This window comes from Cyphomyrmex costatus, unplaced genomic scaffold (genome assembly GCF_001594065.2).
Source record: "Cyphomyrmex costatus isolate MS0001 unplaced genomic scaffold, Ccosl1.0 scaffold43, whole genome shotgun sequence".
NCBI lineage: Eukaryota > Metazoa > Arthropoda > Insecta > Hymenoptera > Formicidae > Cyphomyrmex > Cyphomyrmex costatus.
In genome coordinates, this window is record NW_017278534.1 from 1106771 (window position 1) to 1125949 (window position 19179).

Sequence of the window (19179 nt, forward strand, 5' to 3'; positions counted from 1 at the left end):
TAAAAATTATCTTTTGTAATCTTATATAGATGAAATGAAACAAGAAAAAGAATTCTATTTTTCATCGAAACGTATCTTGATGTATCTTGAATAATATTCACACACATGCACGCATGTTGATTTACAAATATATTCTTTAGTTCTTTAAATTGATTCGAATTTGAAACACAATCATGTACTCTTACATTGAAACTGGAAATACTATTCCACAAATTGTATTGATTATCAATTTAGTAATGATGCTAAAATAAGCATTTTAAAACACTGCAAAAAACTTATTGTGACAAAAATTATCTCCAATTCTGTTTTTTAAAATTGGAGTCTCCGAATATAAACTGTATGTGAGGTCCCTCGAGGTGGTAAAGTTTTGACACTAACGTACCCTCGTGTGGACCCCTGAAAACGGATTCTTTTTCTTCCTATCTGCCTTTCTTATGCTGACGTAATGCAGGACACGCGTCTGTTTTGTGTCGGCGGAAAAGTGGAGGAAAGATTCTCGAGTGTGACCTAAGTTTACCGGATTATAGTTTCCATCTGTTTTTTTTTTTTATGCATAAAGCTAATCCTTCCTTCGTTTCTGTTACAGAGATGTCCTGCTGTTCGTTGGCTGCTGGGTCCTGTCGAAATGTGTGCTCCAAGGTACGCATTTTAAATGAATACATCATACTACACTTTCTCGCTTCTTCAAAATTTTTTAAAACAGAAGCTTTTTAAGAGAACTCTCTTGAAACTTTTTCTCATTCAAAAATACGAGTGAAAGTAATTACACAAACAATAAGTTAAGTCCAACATATACGTCAAATTTATTAATATATAGTTATTTGTAAATATTTACGGTTATATAAAAAATGTATAAAGTTATATATAAATAAAAGTAATGCATAAAAGTCGTTTTAGTACTTTTATATTGACAGTAAATAACCGGGAGCAAAATACTGAACGATTCGCGATACCTAAGATATGTAAATAAAAAACTAATATCCGAAACTGTATAAAGGTTTCAAACAATTTCAGACGTAATAATCTCCTTACGGACTCTCTTCATTCAAAAAACCATGAATTCCTATATGAGAGGAGGATGCGAATGAGAATGCAGCGTTGTTTATACGCAATCAATAATAAGTGCAATTAATTGCATTAGCTGAGGATGATTCTAAAGAGAGTCAAAACGTTCTGTATTTTTGTGGAATAAAGGATTTGAAGAAATCCTTATTATTGATTGCGTATTAATAATAACGCTACACCCTCTATTACAGGAATTTATGGTTTTTTGTACAAAGGTTGTTACGTCTTCTTCGTCGCGATAAGAAATTAACCATGACCCTCCGCCGCGGAATATAATCTATTAATTATGCGCGGAAGGAGGAGCCTCGTGGGAATTTCAAAAAAACAATCTCGACAGCGTAATCCGAATGCGATATCACGCGGTTGATAAATATCCGTGGGCCGAACCCGGGACGATAAAGGACACGAAATATGTCGTGTCCACGGATATATTAGGATCCGGAAAATAAAAAGGGAACGGTGTAAGGACAGAGAAAGAAGGAGAGTGAAATGGATAGGTGGAAAAAAAAAAAGATGAGAAGAAGATACTCGTTGCTTCCTTCGATGAGGGTTTCTCGACGTGGGGTGCTTCCCGACTGTAGCTTCTTTAGAGGTGACTGCGGGGGCCTCCTCTTCCAAGATAATATCGGAGACACCGGGGGCCCGCTGCGAGATTTACGCGGGACCCCTCCGGGGCGCCCCGCGGGCTCATTCATACGCAAATATTACGAATTGACGCGTTGAACATGGTGGACGTACCACGCGTTATCAATGATATCGTGTCTCCACGCAGTTTATTCGGGGTGGGGGATAGGCGGAGGGACGTACTTTGGGTAACCTTTTGTTGATTTCTGATTATAGAATAGCACACAAGAGGGATCTTGTCTATAAAGGATATTTTATTACTGCGGAGATCGCGATGTGAATTTATTCGCGATATCAATGTACTTCAAATCTTGAATTTGAAATGAGAAGTAAAATCAGTTGTAAAAATCAATTCTAAAATTTATATATAGGTATTTAAAGAAGTTACTTACGAAAAATGTTATGACACGATTTTTCGTGGTTCTTAATGTTATGCATCTCAATGTTATTGCTAAATTGAAATGTGAGACACGACATAAAGTGAGGTGCAGAAAAACTTTGAGAAAGCTGTCTCTCCGGATCTTCTCCCTTGACTACTGATGAGCGCTTCCTTCTTAGTCATTTAGCAGCAAAGTAACCGGAAATCATGACGAAAGCTCCGAGATATGTGACAAGTTATTTTTGACGTGGACAGGAAAGACGTTTCTTCATCGGCAAAACGTATGAGTTTTTTTTTCTTCTTATTCGGGTCAACAGTACTATTTTATCGTTTCTTCTCTCTCACATAAAAATTATATTACGTCAGAAGAATAATTAAAAAGCACATATCGATATTATTTTTAAAAATAATAAAAGGTAAATTATTTTTAAACTTTATAAAAGCTGAGTGCATATGACGAGCCGTATTAAAGAGAACTGTAGATAACCAATTTAGTCAATCGACACCTCATAACCGTTTGTGGCGTCGTTCGGAAGTTTGGCAAATGAGCGCCTGAGGCAAATTATAAAAGCTGCGGCTCTATTTCGGTATCTTTTGATCTCGGTTTTCGCTCGGAGGTTGTCGTGGTCTGACGTATCTACTCCGAGAGATATGAGCTTCGACGTTTATTTATTCGTAAATTTTTATTTTAAATTAAGAATAGTATTTTCTACGTCAATTTTAATCGTCAATATCCCAAACAGAGAAATGGTGAAATTATTTTTCGTCTCGCATCATTTTCATCGTTCTTCATTATTCAGTTCATACAGAATTGTGAAAAGCTTGTTTAGCAGAAAACCGAAATTTGTCATCATCGACATACTTCTCGGTGTTAAAATCGCCGTGAAAAATTTGCCAGTGGAAAACGTACCCTTTCGCAGCATGGCGATGTGACTCGGCTGCGCATACCTCCCAGAATACACCACGACGGAAATACGTACATACGCCGTTTTCTCAACTCTACATCACTTTCACCTCTAACATTTATAATAGCTGAACTTGGTAAAAATATTGGAGAAAAAATTCTGGAGATGTTGCTAGATTATATTATAAATTGTAAAAAATAAATCTCTTCGCAAACACATGATGAAAAAGTTAATAAAAATACCATCAGAAATACACCTACATCGAATATTTAACGTAGCTCGTTATTTTAATAAAAATATAATGTTATTTGTCGTCTCAGTAAAAATTGCACATTAATTTAAAAAAATGCTACACGGAAAAAAGTATATGAACAAGTGATCGATGATTTACGTTCGGTGGTCGAGTGTGACCTTTGACTGGGCCTATCGCCAGGGCTCGGCGGGACCCACCGCATATTGATGGATGGTCGTAACTCTTGACCGTGATGGACATACCGAGTGGATCCGGTGTGTCCTCGCGGAGGACGCAGATTGAATTCGGGATGAGGACGAAACGCGCGAGCGATATCTGGCCCCGAGGACGATTGTCATTCAGTGACAGGCAACAGGAAATCGCGGAGCCCATGTGTTGCATTCGTGTCCTTGATTCTTAATGACCGTTAATGCGCTGCACCGCATTTTGAATTTAGGAAGTCTTCGACATTCGATTCGAGCCAGTCGAGACAGACATTAAAGCGAGTTAACGCTTCGAAGTTCAACTCGTCGGAATAATTTACACATTTATGCAAAGAGTTTCTTCTACATGACTACTTTTATTATCATTTATATTCTTTCTTTCAAAGTTTCAAATCTCCAATCCGCTACGGTCCGAAATAATTTTTATTCATGCTGCGAATTTTCTTTGCAATTTCATCGCAACTTTTGTTTTTTCTTTTCTTAAGATAATAATATTATATATGATTTGGATTAAAGATAATTTGTTCGCAATTTTTTACAGATATCTTTGGTTGTCTTGGGTGCCGAGATCGAAGCGAGAGAAAACGCCACTCAACGTCTGCTGGAGTTTTGTTCCATGGAGCTGGTGAGTTGCCACACGATTTTTATTTCCGAGACTCGATCCCACGCAATCGACACTCGTTTGTTCTCTTCATTCAGCTCAGATCTGGATCGAAAACCTCTCGACAATAGACACCTTAAACGTTTCAGGATGTTCGTAACGCGATCCAAGTTTTTTCATTTCGCGGTGACGATTTTATGAAAGATGATCTCTGGACTCGCGATCGCGCGATCGGTCGATTGTGCCACTTCACTTTCTTCACTATTCCTTTCTTTCTTTTTCCTCTATTTTTTTTTGTAACTACAACGTCTTCTCTTACATTCAACTCTTCTTTTTCAGTTGGATTTTTGGTCTTGCGTGAACACGACATTAAATGGTAAGCGGGATAGTCAAGTGTGCAACAAATGTTGCGGCAAAATATCGAATTATTTGAATTCTTATAGAGCTCAAAAGGAACGAAGATTGGACGGGTCGAGGATGTTGCCGTCTTGCTCAAAATCCAACGTGTCGCATGACCTGCGCTCTGTCTGGTTCTACAAACGATTTGAACGAATCCTGCCGACCAAGCGACGAACCCGAGTTTTTCTTTTGCCTGGAAAAGCGCGAGGAGGCCGAACGATGTTGCAGTAACGTTTCCAATGACACGTGCAGGGCTATCTGTAAGGATATTTTTTACAAGCCCGGCAAGCAATCTAACTTGAAGCTGTACAGTAGCAAAGGTTGCTTTCATCAAATTCCCAAGTGCCTGAAGAGTATAGCTGAGGTGAAACACGCCGAGGATCCGAAACAACGTTAGTTATCAATTGTCGTATCATGTAAAAAGTCGTGATACAATCTATATAAAGTAGACGCAAATAATTATCAAATTATTAATTATCGAATTGATTTTGTAATAGTATTAAAATAAAATTACTTTTTTTTTTTTTTTTAAGAAACAGCGTTATAATATATCATAATTTTTTAATGATTATATAAATTATATTTTTTTATTTGATAAGAGAGAAGATTAATTTATCCGTTCATATACTTAATTAATCGTTTGATTGATACCAGCGAATTATTATTGAGGCATCTACGTTGTTAAATTTGATTAATTATATTTCTGCAGATTTGCATTGTTGCGATGAAGCCACGACCGCGACGTGCCTAGATACGTGTCGCAGTATTCTCCACACTGCGACGACCGACCAGGAGATCATGGATGCTCTAGCGGAGAAATGTAGCCCCGTGTTACCACAGTCGCCGATGTGGAGTTGCTTGCTAAAATCGGGCTCGACAAAGCCGGCACGATTACCCTTGAACGCTGGTAAATTAGCGTGTTGCACGAAAGCGACAAGGTCCTTCTGTCAAAATTTATGCTGGCGAGCCTTCCAAGCAGACTGGGAGACCGCCTGGGTACAATTAGACGCACAGTGTCTCTCGTCCAATTCAGAAGGTGAACTGAGGAGGTGTTTAGAAGATGCGGACGACTCTTGCGAGATAGGCTGTTCCGGGTTATCTTATTGTGCGCGGTTTAACGACAGACCTACGACTTTGTTTAGGTGAGTGGATTAAGATCTGGTCATGTCAATATAGTCCGAAGTGATCTAAAGTAAATTCAAGTAATTAACAATTAGAAAGTATTAAAATTAACTTCGAGTGATGCCGATAAAACTTGAAGTCTTTTAAAAAAAATTGAGTACTTGTCATAATTGAATATTTAATTTCTTGTTAGGACGTGCACGACTGCGGCTGATGAAGCGGCCAAATGGGAGGCCGATCATTGGTCCAGAGGAAGCATTATTCGTGGATTAGGTGTACCCGTGCGCGTCGCCGCTTCCTGTCCAGCGGAGACTCTTCGCGCGGCGGCTTGTCTTCTGCAGCTGCGACCTTGCGAGACCAGAATCCACGAAACGCGACTTTGTCGCGAGGATTGTTTAGAATTGATGGCTAGCTGTGTGGACTGGAGCTCAGTCACCGGATCCCACACAGCGGCTACTTTGTGCGCTAAACTGTCGCCGGGTAGACCGGACGCACCGTGTGTCTCGTTAGGGCCGTTCCTGGATAATTCACAGAATGACGAAGCTGTGATCCATCCTGACGAGGACATCACAACGCCCTGCAAACGGAATCCTTGTCCACAGGGTCAGCTCTGTGTGGTCGAACCGAACGGCGCCAAGATCTATCGTTGCGTGCCGGCTTGTTCTCTCGGCGAGATGTCGAAACAATTAGTGCCGGTCAGATCCTGGATCCAAATCCCGCGGTTTGATCAGCAGGGTTGCTTGAAAATCTGTCAGTGCACGACGCGCGGCCTGGAGAAGTGCCGCACGCTCAATTGCTTCAACTTCAAATCCTGCTGGGTGCACGATCGGTTCATCCAGCATAAGAGCCACTTCTACCTCGATTGTAATTCCTGCCATTGTTTCGAAGGCGAGTTTACGTGCTCCAAAAAGAGCTGCGGCGAGCTGCGAACACTGTCCTTGCCCTGCGATTGTCCGACTCATTATGTCCCAGTTTGTGGCAGGCTAGGCTTCACCTTTGCGTCCGCCTGCTTGGCGAAGTGCGCCGAGTTGTCGACGACCGAGGTGGAGTTCGGCAGCTGTTCTAGCAGGGATCCTTGCATGTCTAATCCCTGTGACAGCTCAGAGAGATGCGTCCGTAGACCTAAAGTTTGCTTAACTGCTTTGCACAAGCCATGCCGGCAATACGAATGCGTGCCGATAGACTGTAATCCACGTGATGAATCCAGTGGACCGGTCTGTGATCAAGAGAATCGCCAGTATCCTTCCGTGTGCGCGATGATCCGAGCTGGAGCCACACTAAGTTACAGAGGTCCTTGTCTGAAAGGATGCAGTCTTCGGGATCCGGTATGTGGTATCAACGGCGAGTTCTACTCTAACGAATGCGCAGCTTGGGCCGAGAAAATCGTCGTAGATTACAAAGGTCCTTGTGTCGCCGTCGGTCTAATAGGGGATGAAGCAAAACCTCGCTGCGGTGATGCTGTACAATGTCCTCCTTTAAAGGAACCGTATTGTATTGGGGTTACTCCTCCCGGTGCTTGTTGTCCTGTTTGTGGAGGAGCGGCGAGATTGTTCTACTCGAAGAAACAGGTAGATACTTTCAAATGAGATATCTTTCAGGCTTTTGAATTTTATCTAATATTTGTTTATTATAGGTGGACAGGATCTACTATATGATGGATGAAGAAACTGATAAAGACTCCGTCACTCTAGAAGCTCTCTTGGTCGCTCTAGGTCGCCAACTGCAAGTGGCGCAATGCGCTCTTCGTGGCATGATGACGCCCGATCGCGATATCTTCATAGTCGTACAACCTATTACCAAGAAGCCATCAATGCTGCAATTGCGAGCCTGCGTGGCGGAAACGGAGAAGCTTGTCACTAGGATTTCGGAGAGAAGTCCTCGAATCGCAGCAGAAGTACCTCTGGGTTCACTGAGCAGAGCCGAGATAGCTCATAGTTATGTTTCTAGTGCTATGAATATTCGTGCTTGGCTCACGACAGTTGCCGTTACCACCTTCTTGCTAAACGTTTTATTCTGAATTATGATCAAGCCAAAAGGAAAATAAGATACATCGCTCTTATTCTGTCAAATCCGAAGTAAATAGTGTATAAAGTACATTTCAATTTTTAATGAATCGTATAAGATATCCGAGATTTATTATTATCAAGGATAGTTGCAGCTATGAGCGATTAATCTTGTTTTCTGCTTTGTTCTTAGTGCTGAAAGCATTTCTTTACAGTTTACCTAATCGCAATGCCATTCGCGGCGACGAATGTCTACAGCGTATCTCGTGTCTGTGATTCTTCTAGTGCCTTCTAATAGCGTACAGCAGAATGTATTTTAGTTATCAATTAATATTGCCAAAGAGGAAAAAGTATATACAATGAGAGTGAATGTACAAAAATATACGATTTCCTGCGCGTGTAATTCATTATTTCGTCGCAGATAATCGAGAACTGCTCATTATAAATTAAATAATTAAAAAGACCGTAAACTTAAGTTAACATATATCGGATCGCGTATTGATTTTATTAGTTTTATTATGTGATTTTTTTATACAAAAATTCGAAAAAATATCATTAAAAAAAATATAATTTTCTTAAGTTTTATTATTAATTTTTATCGACAGAAAAAACAATCAACTAGAATTTTATTAAAAAACAATTGTTATGAACATATGACTGGCGTATGCTGCGTGCGATTTTATGTTGCTGAGCGTTCATTCAAATTTTTATTTCGTATAGGTAAATTAATACAATAGAAGAAATATTATTAAGGGAATAACGTAGGTGTTCGCATTTTATTCATAAATATGCGAAAACTTGGATTGTCTGCAGTGGTTTGTGCCAATGATATAAATAATGCTCTCACAGTCGTTAAGTATATTTTGTTATTGTACTGTTTGTTATAAACAAACACGTTATTTGCATGTATAATAAATTTCTAAACTCTTATCATATACATATGCGTATGACAATCTTACAGTATACCTTAGAGCTGTTCAGAACCAGAACTTTTAGTTTAAAATTGAAATATGTTGATATTCGTGCTTATTAACGTTCTTACTCATTTTATTGTTATTTTATCGTAGTGCATAACGCTTGGTCTCTGGGTCGACAAATATATGTATATATGTATGTATGTATATAATGTATTATTAATAGTTTTAATACAATATATTATTATAATTATACACATACACACTATATATTATAATTATATATTTTGTTTTAAAAATAGTGATAAGAAGAAAGGACATTTAAGAGAGTCAGTTAAACCTTATTTATTTTTATTATTACATTTTATGTCTTGACGTTTATAATTTTAAATAAGGTTTAACTGACTCTTAAATGTCCTATTTTTTTATCACTATTTTTGAAAGAGAAGAGTCCTTTACTATTTATTATTTTTGATATTTCGTTTTGTTATATTTTAGTAATAAATTTGTATTTGCGCGCGCGCGCGCGCGTGTGTGTATAATGAATAATAGAGTATTTTATAATATTAGTAATAGGATACTTTATATGCATGATGAATGACACAGGTTAAAAACTTTTAATAATTTTAGATTAATGTCGTCTTTCCTGAGACTAAGCGTCGTATACTATGATAAAACAGCAATGAAGTGAGGAAGAGTGGTAATAGATAAAAATATCGACACATTTCAATTTCAAGCCAAAAAGTCCTAAATAGTTCTAAATAGTATATATCTCATCAAAATGATCCTAAAACTTTATAAAACTTTATAGCGACCTCGTGATGCGGTATGAGCACCAGACGCTTGCAGTTTGATAAGTTCCTCCTTAATGAGTCGAGACACTTCCGCCTTGGCCTTGCTGACTGCTAACTCGCTCGTTGATTCTATTGCCAAGTATAATTTTCTCTCGCCTTCTGGTGGCGCTTTCCCAGGCGCGATGTACGTTCCTCTCACTGTCAGACCTGCTTCAGAATATTCTGAGATTTGAGCCAGAGCCTCCTTACTTGTGACTCGCCATCTCGCTTGTTGTGGGAAGTCATTGATCTCGAGCTCCTCTTCATATTTGCGGAATGTTTGCTCGCCCGTTTCCACATCACTTTCTACGAGATCTTCCTCACGTGGCTGATAATTTAATTTAGTATTCAGCTTCGCTGCTAGTTGTTCCGCGACTGTCTTTGCCTATGTAAGAGAAGAGAAATAGTTATTTACGATCATAAAATTACTGCAGTAACATTCGAACAAAAAACTAGGATTTTACCGTGATAAGATTCGTAGGTCCTGCACCCTTGAGTATGGCTTCCGCTGCTTGTTGAGTAGCGCCTTTCGCTTCAGCGCCCAGATTCTTTGCAATATTTATCTTCGACGCCAATCTTCTGGCTAATTCAAGTTTATCAGTGGCACTAGGAATTGGTTGACCAGGCACTGTTATACTGGCTGCAGTCGGTTTGGCAATTTCACGAACAGTTCGCTTAGGGGCTAGCATACTTTCAATCTGTTGGTCAATATCGTTTTCTATGTCCTCATCGTCGGAATCTTGCAGTCCCAAGGCTGCTTTTTGGAATTTCTTCTTTTCATTCGCCAAAGCAGCTTCTGATTCGTCAAACTTAAATCCTTTGCCACTGAAACCACCTCCAGTATGAACCTTTTTTCCATCTGCAGCTTGACGGGCTTTGTAACCTTCCCACAATTGGCGCAAAGGTTCTGGAACAGGTACGCCCGCTAACTCGTGCGCACGTAAAATATCACCAGCGTAACGTTCTTGTTCTGATGTAATAAAAGTGTAAGCGTATCTGAAGAGAGAACAAACCATAATAATTTTGAAACAAATATGTCATATATTGTAAAAATTCAAAGGTTTATATTTTACCCTTTATTTCCAGCTCGGCCAGTTCTACCACATCTGTGTACATAATCTTCGTAGTGATTAGGACAATCATAATTGACAACTAATACCAAATGTTTGACATCCAAGCCTCTAGCGGCGACAGACGTGGCCACGAGCAATTTTGTTCGTCCTGCTTTGAAATCCAATATGGTTGAATCTCGGTCGCATTGGTCTATACCACCGTGAAGAGACATGCAGGAATATGAAGCCTTCATAAGATCTTTCAGCAACGTGTCTGCGTTCTCTTGCTTGTCTACGAATATAATGGTAGAGCCTTTATCTTGATAATGTCCAAGAATCTCAAGCAACTTATAAAACTTCTGATCTTCTTCGAGTACAACCACATGTTGTTCCACATCCTTGCAAACAACAGAACGTCCACCGACTTGTACCTCGACCGGTCTCGTAAGTATTCTTCTGGCTAAAGCCTCCATTTGACGTGGGAACGTTGCACTGAATAATACTGTTTGTCTATCCGGTCTTACGTTTTCCATAATACGCATCACCTGTGGTTCGAAACCCATGTCAAACATTCTGTCGGCTTCATCAAGTACTACATATGTTACTCGACGTAAATTGGTCACTCGTCCGCTGTTGGCAGCAAGCATGTCGATCATTCTTCCCGGTGTGCACACAATGATTTCAGCTCCTCTCTTCAGTTCTGCTATTTGTTCAGAAATGCCAGTTCCACCATAGACACACACGTGCGAAAGACCCAATGATTTTGTAAATTTTTTCGAATCCCTACCAATTTGCATACACAGTTCTCTAGTTGGTGTCATAATCAAAGCAATTGGTCCGTCACCATCAGCTAACGGTGGTTGATCAAGTATATGACGAAACATAGGTAAAAGAAAAGCTAATGTTTTTCCACTACCTGTTTTTGCTATACCTATAAGATCGCGACCAGACATGATTGCTGGAATCGCCTGGCATTGAATAGGTGTTGGTTTTTCATAACCAAGTTTCTTCAATACTTCTAATTCCTTCTTGGTTACGCCACATTGTGCCCAAGACTTGATAGGTTTTGGACAACCTTTACCTTTCACGCGAATGCCTTCTAATTCTTCTTTGTACACTTCTACTTCTTCTGGTGTCATTCTTGCTGCAAGTATATAGTAAATGAGTGTATATATATATTTATTCATACAATAGAAATAATTTACTTAGGTATTTACATACCTATCTCAGGCACTTCAACATAGAAAGACTTTCGGAATGGTTGATATTCTGTTGTAGCATGATCAACTTTAGCTAATTCTCGCTTCTGTTTGTTTGCTATCCCAGCCGCAGTCTCATGAAGATTCTCGCCTTCTTCTTCGCTGGAGTACTCCAATCCATCTTGATTTTGTTCAATTAATTCTCCTTTTTGTTTCTGCACTTTTTTCTTAGCTACTCCAGTAACAATGACCACACCACCACTCTGTGACGCAGAATTAGTACCATTGTTGGCACTTTTTGGAGCTTTACCATCAAATTTATTCACTTTTCTCACTTCTTCTTGGACCTATTGAATTAATTAGATGTAAGTATATATAAAATCGAATTGATTATATAAATTGTGATAATACTTGCCTCTGCCATAAAAGCATCAAGTGGATCAATCTCCTCCTCATCCTTTACTTCTTCATTTACTTCCTCAATTTCTTCTTTTGCACCTTCTTCTTTTGCCTCCTTGTTATTCTGTACCACAGGAGTCTCTTCATCACTATCATCCTCAAGGGACCACTTTTTCATGGGTAGCTGAAGATTTGCTAAAATAGATGTCTTACCGTCTTTTTTGGTTGCTTCCAATTCTTTCTTCTTCCTTTCTGCTCGCCATCTTTCTATCCTCTCTCTTCTCTTTTGCATTTCCAGTTCCAGCCTTTTTTGCTCTTCCTCCTGCAATATAAATTTTCATATATATTGCTTGTTTTTCTTCACATAATCTTTGAAGACACACTTTGTCTAATTTTGTATGATCAAAAGGTAATTCCTCATTGTCGCCCTTCTCTTTATCCTTTCTATCACGGGAGCGAGATCTGTTTGATCGTTCTTTGCCAGAGCGTGAAGATTTCGAGCCTGTAAGACGCTTTTCTTTACTGTCTCCACTAGTATACCGAGAACAATCAATGTAAATAAATTATTTTATTGTGTTACAATTATTACTAAAAACATCTACAAAAACATGAAGTGATCAGAGTAGAAAGTAAACACCATGAGCAACCATTTCAGATTGAAATTCTTTTCTTTATACCGTTTTCTCTCGCGATCCCTGTCCCTTTCAGAACGTTCCCTTCTGTCACTCCTCTCTCTGTCTCTATCCCGCGAACGACGTCGTCCCTTATCTCGCTCCCTTTCTCGGTCCCTGCTCCTAGAACGTCGTCGTTTCTTCTCGGGTTCAGCTGATCTTGATCGCGATCTCGACCTCGATCTCCGGCGATGATGTCTGTCTCTATGTGAACGTTTATTTGATAATTAGTTCGAGGTAACGAATTTAAAATGAGAAAACGAAAGGCCTGTCACATAACCTCAATCAAGCGATCACTTACTTGTCGCTACTTCGCACCATGGTCAATTACGAATTTGTTACACTATTCTAATAGCGTTTTTTACTGGTTGCATTGGTACGCACTTGACGAGAACAATCGAACAATATGTTTCACTCAACTGACTAAACGTTTCGATACGCACGAAAACGGTGCGCGCTATTTTACTGGAAATCTCAAGTGCCGAATTGTTGCACGTTAGTGCAAGAGTTCGGTACTAGCTCCGAGAGACGGTGCCACCATGCTAGGTCAGTGCAATATGGCTGCGCGGGATGCTTGATTTTATCATTTGGACTGCTAGATTTGTTTTCTTCGTCATCTAACAGTGACAAAAAGAAATTATTTCCAAATATTTCACCTTCCGAAAGTTCCGAAGATCAAAAATTTTGTTGAAGTAGTGCATAACCTTATAGATAAGGTAAGTTCATATAACGTTTTCATTATTTTTGCAGATTATGATATTATATATGTACATATTATATTGGCCTTGTGAGTCTCCATGTAGGAAATTGACATTGATTCCATATACAATCATATATATATATTTTGTATATATATATACAAATGCGTACAAAAAATTTTCACTTTTCACGATTTCGATCTAGAAAAAAAAGACATGATCGCTATCCTGAATAAACGGGGAGGGCCACCATTTTGTAATTTACTTTAGATCATGTTTACTACGCGCGTTAGAAATTGTAAATTACTAATTAAATTAGATTTTAGTCAATCAGAATAAAACTACTTGAAATTAAATTATCTGATTAAAATTATCGAATTTTAATCTGTTTGAAATCTTCAGGCTCCAAAGCGTAGTGTGATAAGGCTTTTTGGATGCTTTTTATTCAATAATACAAATCAATAAATATTAACTTGGAATCAATAAATATTATTTTATATTTCGTTTTATACATATAATGTGCATAATGTATTATTTTATTTTTATTATTTAACAAATATTGTAGGATATATGATCGTGCGCATTATTATGAGTGAAATACACATCCATAATTAAAGTAAACTTTCCAGTGACATGTACGTCTAAAATAGTCTGAACACAAACACAATATATATTATTAATCTTAAATGCTTTTTTTATTATACAACATTATAATTTAACTATATTTAAAGAATACAACTAAATTTAATTATCATATATTTAAAAAAGCATTTGAAATTCATAATAATAAATTACGGAAAGGAATACATTCTATAGGAAAAAGCTGGTAGTGTTGAAGAGAATATTAGAATCGTAAAAATATTTGAATTTATCATAAATTAATGATTCATTATGTTGCGCGCAATCACTATTCGAAATATGTTTCGAGTCGTTCGAATTCGATTTGATTTCGAGATCTCTGCAATACCAACTATCGTTAAGATAGTTTTTTCATTATCAGCAATATTTAGTTAACAACTTACGGTTTAGAATTAATTTTACTTTACTTGATGATAAAATAAAAAAATTATGTTTTTTAATTATAATTAATACTCACCATAAACCAATAGTTTTGTTTTATAAATAAACTTATTATATAACATTTTATAAAATATTTATAATAAAACAACAAATACTATACATATCGATATGGTTTATCACTGGTTATTTCTTGCACAATACGGAATTGTTTTGCCTTGCGATCCTGTGCACTATATCTATATAACAATAAATTTAAAAAAATTTTAATTGTCTCTGTAACTTGATGAATAATCCTCAATAACAAAAAAAAAACATAGAAGGCAACAATTCAAAATTAGAAAAGAAATTGACATCGACAAAAAACTGATTGTAAAATTAAAGCCAGGGGATACAAATTCAGTTTTCTGCGTCATGTTGCCTTCCACGAGGCGCTGAATATATAGATGCTTAGTAAAGGTATTTATAAAGAATTAAAAATCTTCGAAATTGGAAGTATGTAGTGCAGCATACTTATCAAAGTATTTACAATACATTAAAAAAATTGTTTATTAAGAAATGCTTTCATATATAATTTTATAATGCATTATTATTAGAAATATTTATTTTATATAAAAATTATATATATACATATATATATATATGTGTGTGTATATAAATAGAATACAACTATACCAAAATTGTCGTAAAAAGATATATGTCTATAAATGGTAATCAATCTTGTAATCTTTCTTTCTTACAGTATTCCTATTAAATTATATCATTTAATATTGGGAGTACGAATTAGTTCGGTCCGTTTTTCAAAAGATGATCGCCTCCAAAGACGAGTCATTTTTTTCGAGATGGAATTCGAAAATTGTCTGAGAGATGTAGTAAAAGTAGTAGCCAGCGATGGACAATACTTTAATTTCTGTTCATTCATTTTGTTTTGAAATAAATGCGTTTTTGAACGAACAAAAAACGGACCGAACTAATTTATACACTTAATATAATATTATATTTAGTAATCGATTTTTCGAGAACCTCTATTATTTGATATTTAGTTCAATTAGCTAAAGTAGGAGGGGGATTTCAGAGATTATCTATCACAATTAAAATATCATTTGTGACTTGTCACAATTTATTCGCGTCAGCAAATGAATTGTTCATGTACTCCATGAATATATATAAAACGATTCGTCACTGTCAATTAATTATTTCGCAACGTTGTCGAAAATCAGTCAATTTCCGTTGTGGAATCAGCATCACTTCGCAGTGTAATACTTTGTTTTTACAAAAGGCATTCTCGTTACGGAACCTTTATACGTTTTCCCTCGAATCTCGACCAGTATTCCGCTACCGAATTGAGCTAAATCCGGTGGCATGTATCCCATAGCGATCGGCCGGCCCAAGGTCGGACTCGGTCCACCGGAAGTAACGCTGCCCACACGTTCACCTTCCGGCGTCAATATGGGCGCGCCTTCCCTGGCAGGTGGTCCTTGACCGAGTAAGAGCCCAACACGTTTCTTCGTCGTGCCCGTCTTGATCTGCGAGAGTATTCGCTGTGCGCCTGGAAAGTTCGCCTCTGCCCTTCGTCGTTTCGCTATGAGAAAGAGAGAGGCAGATCGATATTTGTAAAACTGCGATAATTCGCGTTTCGCGTGACAAAGTTAGAGAAAATTAAATAGGGGCAATAGCTAAAACTTCGCCGCTATTTAAAAGTGTTTAGAAGCGATTAAAAGAGTAATTATGTTCAGTTTCATGTGATCTTTGCGAGACCATACCGACTAGCCACGTAAGGGCAGCTTCGATTGGTGTGGTGTCCTCGTTGATATCGTGACCATACAGACAAAGCCCAGCCTCCAATCTACGAAAATAGTAGAAAATATATTAATAATTCATTATTATTTTTTATCATATTTTATTATAAATATTATTAATAGTTAAATCATTTACATGTATTGTTGATTGCACGTTCGAAGAATACTTAAGATATGATATATCATTTCTCATGAAAATCATCACTTTTCAGTGAGTTCAAAATCATCACTTTGCCGCCTTTCAGGATATATAACGTTCGATTCAAAATTTTTTATATTTTAGTAGTTATGCACCCCCGAAAAATGGGCTTTGACGGTTTGAGATAAGATACTTGTAGTGTCTTTCAGTTTTTGGACATGGCCGGAGACACTACCGCGTTTTCTGATGTCTGTTTTCTATTAATTTACCTTAGGCTATCTCTGGCACCTAAACCAGCCAGCTTCACGTCAGGAATCTCCAAGATCCTTTCGACTAGATTAACCACGTCATCCGCAGGTACCGAGATTTCAAATCCGTCCTCTCCGGTATATCCACATCGTGATATTCTAATGTGGCTGCCTGACACCTCGGTTTTGACGCTATTCATAAACTTTAGGCTTCGAAGATCGATCTTTACTAATGATTGGAGAACCGTCTCCGCTGTAGGACCTTGAAGAGCTATGAGTCCTTGCTCCAGGGGATCCAAAAAATCGATATATACGTCTTTACCAACCTTTTTGAAATCATCCTAAAAGCAGAGAAGTTTATTTTCATTGTATATTGACTGCCAAAAATAGAATGCAAAAATGTGTACCTGACGTTCCAAAAGAATTCGACTATCTTCGTCCCGTCTACCTGCGTTAGATACTACAAAGTATTTGTCTTCATCGTCTTTGGTGATAATGAGATCGTCTAGAATTCCACCCTTATCGTTGGTGAAGACTGTTAAAGTCGCAGCACCTCTGCTTAAATTCTTGAGGTCACACGTGGTCAATGATTCCAAATATTCTCCGGCGTCTTTACCAGAAACGCACGTCTGCAACATGTGACCAACATCGAAGAGCGACGTTAACGATCTGGTATGCAGATGAGAAGCTGCGATTGCCTCCCGATACTGTACCGGTAGGAGCCATCCGGAAAAATTGACGATTTTGCCTAAATATTTAGAATAATTTATCTATAAATAATTTATTTATAAAAAAATTCGCATGAAATGAAATAAGTGACTTTTTTAATTGTTACATATTTTCTGCATTAAAAATTATAGTAAATTTTACTAAATATCATAAAAAACAAACAATCCCAGAAAATTACCTTATAATATTTATTAATTCGCGAACATAGTTTTTCAATACAAGATGTAAAGATATTGTATTTAATTTAATGTTGATAACTGAATCAGAGAGATTTGTAACTTGCCTTGTTTTTCCACATGAAGATCGTAAAGACAGGTCTTGCGAACTTCCTTGATAGTCGACGTTGATGACAGCCGACGATTTTCTCGGTGAGTCGTTTCGGCAACCGCATGAGGTATCGTGGAATCGATCAAACAATTCGAACGCGACGTCGAACCACCACTAACAATAAGTCTCTCCTTGACCCTCGACACTGTAGCGACGCTGCAGGTATCACGTACGCCTCCCAAAGCACTTAGACATTTCTCGAGATTGTCGTAGACGATGAATTTGTCGCGAATGACGAAACGAAGCATGATGCTCCTTTCTTAATGCTTTGTCATTCACTAACTTGAATAACGCCGCATAACTTAATGGTAAGCCACTCCGTTGTGACTGTGATGACCCCGCGTGATATTTGCTACCAGACTCGGATGTAGCTTTAAAACTTAAACGTTCAGACTTCAGACGTTTAAACGTTTTAACAAGAAGATAATCTTATCACCACACAATATATATCATAAATAATCTTTCTAAAAATTTAATTACTCAAGTCGTTTATAGTAGTGTCATAAATTTATTAGAAAAAGGTTTAAAATCATTTTAGATATTATGCTTTATTACTTTATATGAACCTTTGTGACATAGATTCAACCTTTCTTATTTTGCAAAATTTTAAACATTATATAAAATAATAAAATGAGAAAAAGAGTAATGAGACAAGTTCATTCTGTGAGTTTTTTGGGAAAACATTTACGTAAAATTGATGAAGTAAGCCGTGTCTGCAAGTGTTCAACTGCTCGATATCGTTATATGTTATAAATTACAACATTTCTGTTTACTCCTCCTGTTATCAGCTGGCAGTTAATTCTATCTCGGTATGTACGTAAAAGAGGTCATGGTACATACTACATTACGTGATAAAGGAAGTTGTTAATAATTATGGGAAACTATTGTAGGTAGTCACGAGACTTGGAATGCTTATTAAATTTTTATTGTACCACGTAATAATAATAATAATAATATTAATAATAATAATAATCATGATCATCATCGCAATAATAAATTGTGATAATAATGACAATAAGAAATGGTAGTAATAATAGTAATAATCATTTATCATCGTAATAATAATAGTTCCGTAATAATAATAATAATAATAATAATAATAATAATAATAATAATAATGATACTTCATCATCGTCGGTAATAATCCAATGACAAATGTCAATATTTATATAGCGTGTCGAACGGAGAAACGATCTTAAAAAACGAAGATAGTATCAATGTTCGTTCGTACATTTTGTTTTTTTAACTTCCGCCGTTTTTTATCTTCTCGCTCGCTCTCTTTAGGATCTCTTCTACCTCTCGCTCTCGCATCTTCCACACGCGCATTCTCACTCGACTTCGCTTCCTCTTTTATTTAATCTTTTTTTTTTTCGCTTTTAATCTCCCCTTTTCTCTCACACACACGCACACTTTCTCCCTCTGTCTCGTGTCTTACACAATTGATGCAAAATGTCCCTACACAGTCCGACGAATGTGTGTGTGTGTACGTTTTCCCGGTTATTCTCTTTAAATCAATCCTCACGATCGCATTTTGCTCGACGCTTTCCTCATTTTTTTTCCACCATTCCTCCTCGAAATTCGCTAGATTTCTTTTTTTTCT

The 19179-nt window shown here is 37.3% G+C and overlaps 3 protein-coding genes across 3 annotated transcripts; 1 reads left to right on the forward strand and 2 right to left on the reverse strand.

Moving 5' to 3' along the window:
• Window positions 1–586: 586 nt before the first annotated feature.
• Window positions 587–7926, forward strand: Reck (reversion-inducing-cysteine-rich protein with kazal motifs). The gene is made up of 7 exons (XM_018544251.1): window positions 587–639; window positions 3971–4054; window positions 4370–4406; window positions 4474–4821; window positions 5139–5571; window positions 5745–7119; window positions 7185–7926. The coding sequence occupies exons 1-7, from the start codon at window positions 589–591 to the stop codon at window positions 7566–7568; spliced, it is 2712 nt and encodes a 903-aa protein (XP_018399753.1). The 5' UTR covers window positions 587–588; the 3' UTR covers window positions 7569–7926.
• Window positions 7927–9002: 1076 nt separating this feature from the next.
• On the reverse strand, window positions 9003–13105 carry Prp5 (pre-mRNA processing factor 5). The gene is made up of 8 exons (XM_018544175.1): window positions 12924–13105; window positions 12629–12826; window positions 12335–12482; window positions 11968–12273; window positions 11575–11899; window positions 10375–11497; window positions 9766–10297; window positions 9003–9686 (listed from the first exon to the last, which is right to left on the reverse strand). Exons 1-8 carry the CDS (start codon window positions 12941–12943, stop codon window positions 9264–9266), a joined length of 3075 nt encoding a protein of 1024 aa, XP_018399677.1. The 5' UTR covers window positions 12944–13105; the 3' UTR covers window positions 9003–9263.
• Window positions 13106–15406: 2301 nt separating this feature from the next.
• On the reverse strand, window positions 15407–17827 carry LOC108777331 (aminomethyltransferase, mitochondrial). The gene is made up of 5 exons (XM_018544180.1): window positions 17536–17827; window positions 16931–17271; window positions 16545–16864; window positions 16101–16183; window positions 15407–15919 (listed from the first exon to the last, which is right to left on the reverse strand). Exons 1-5 carry the CDS (start codon window positions 17825–17827, stop codon window positions 15582–15584), a joined length of 1374 nt encoding a protein of 457 aa, XP_018399682.1. The 3' UTR covers window positions 15407–15581.
• Between the last annotated feature and the right edge of the window lie 1352 nt (window positions 17828–19179).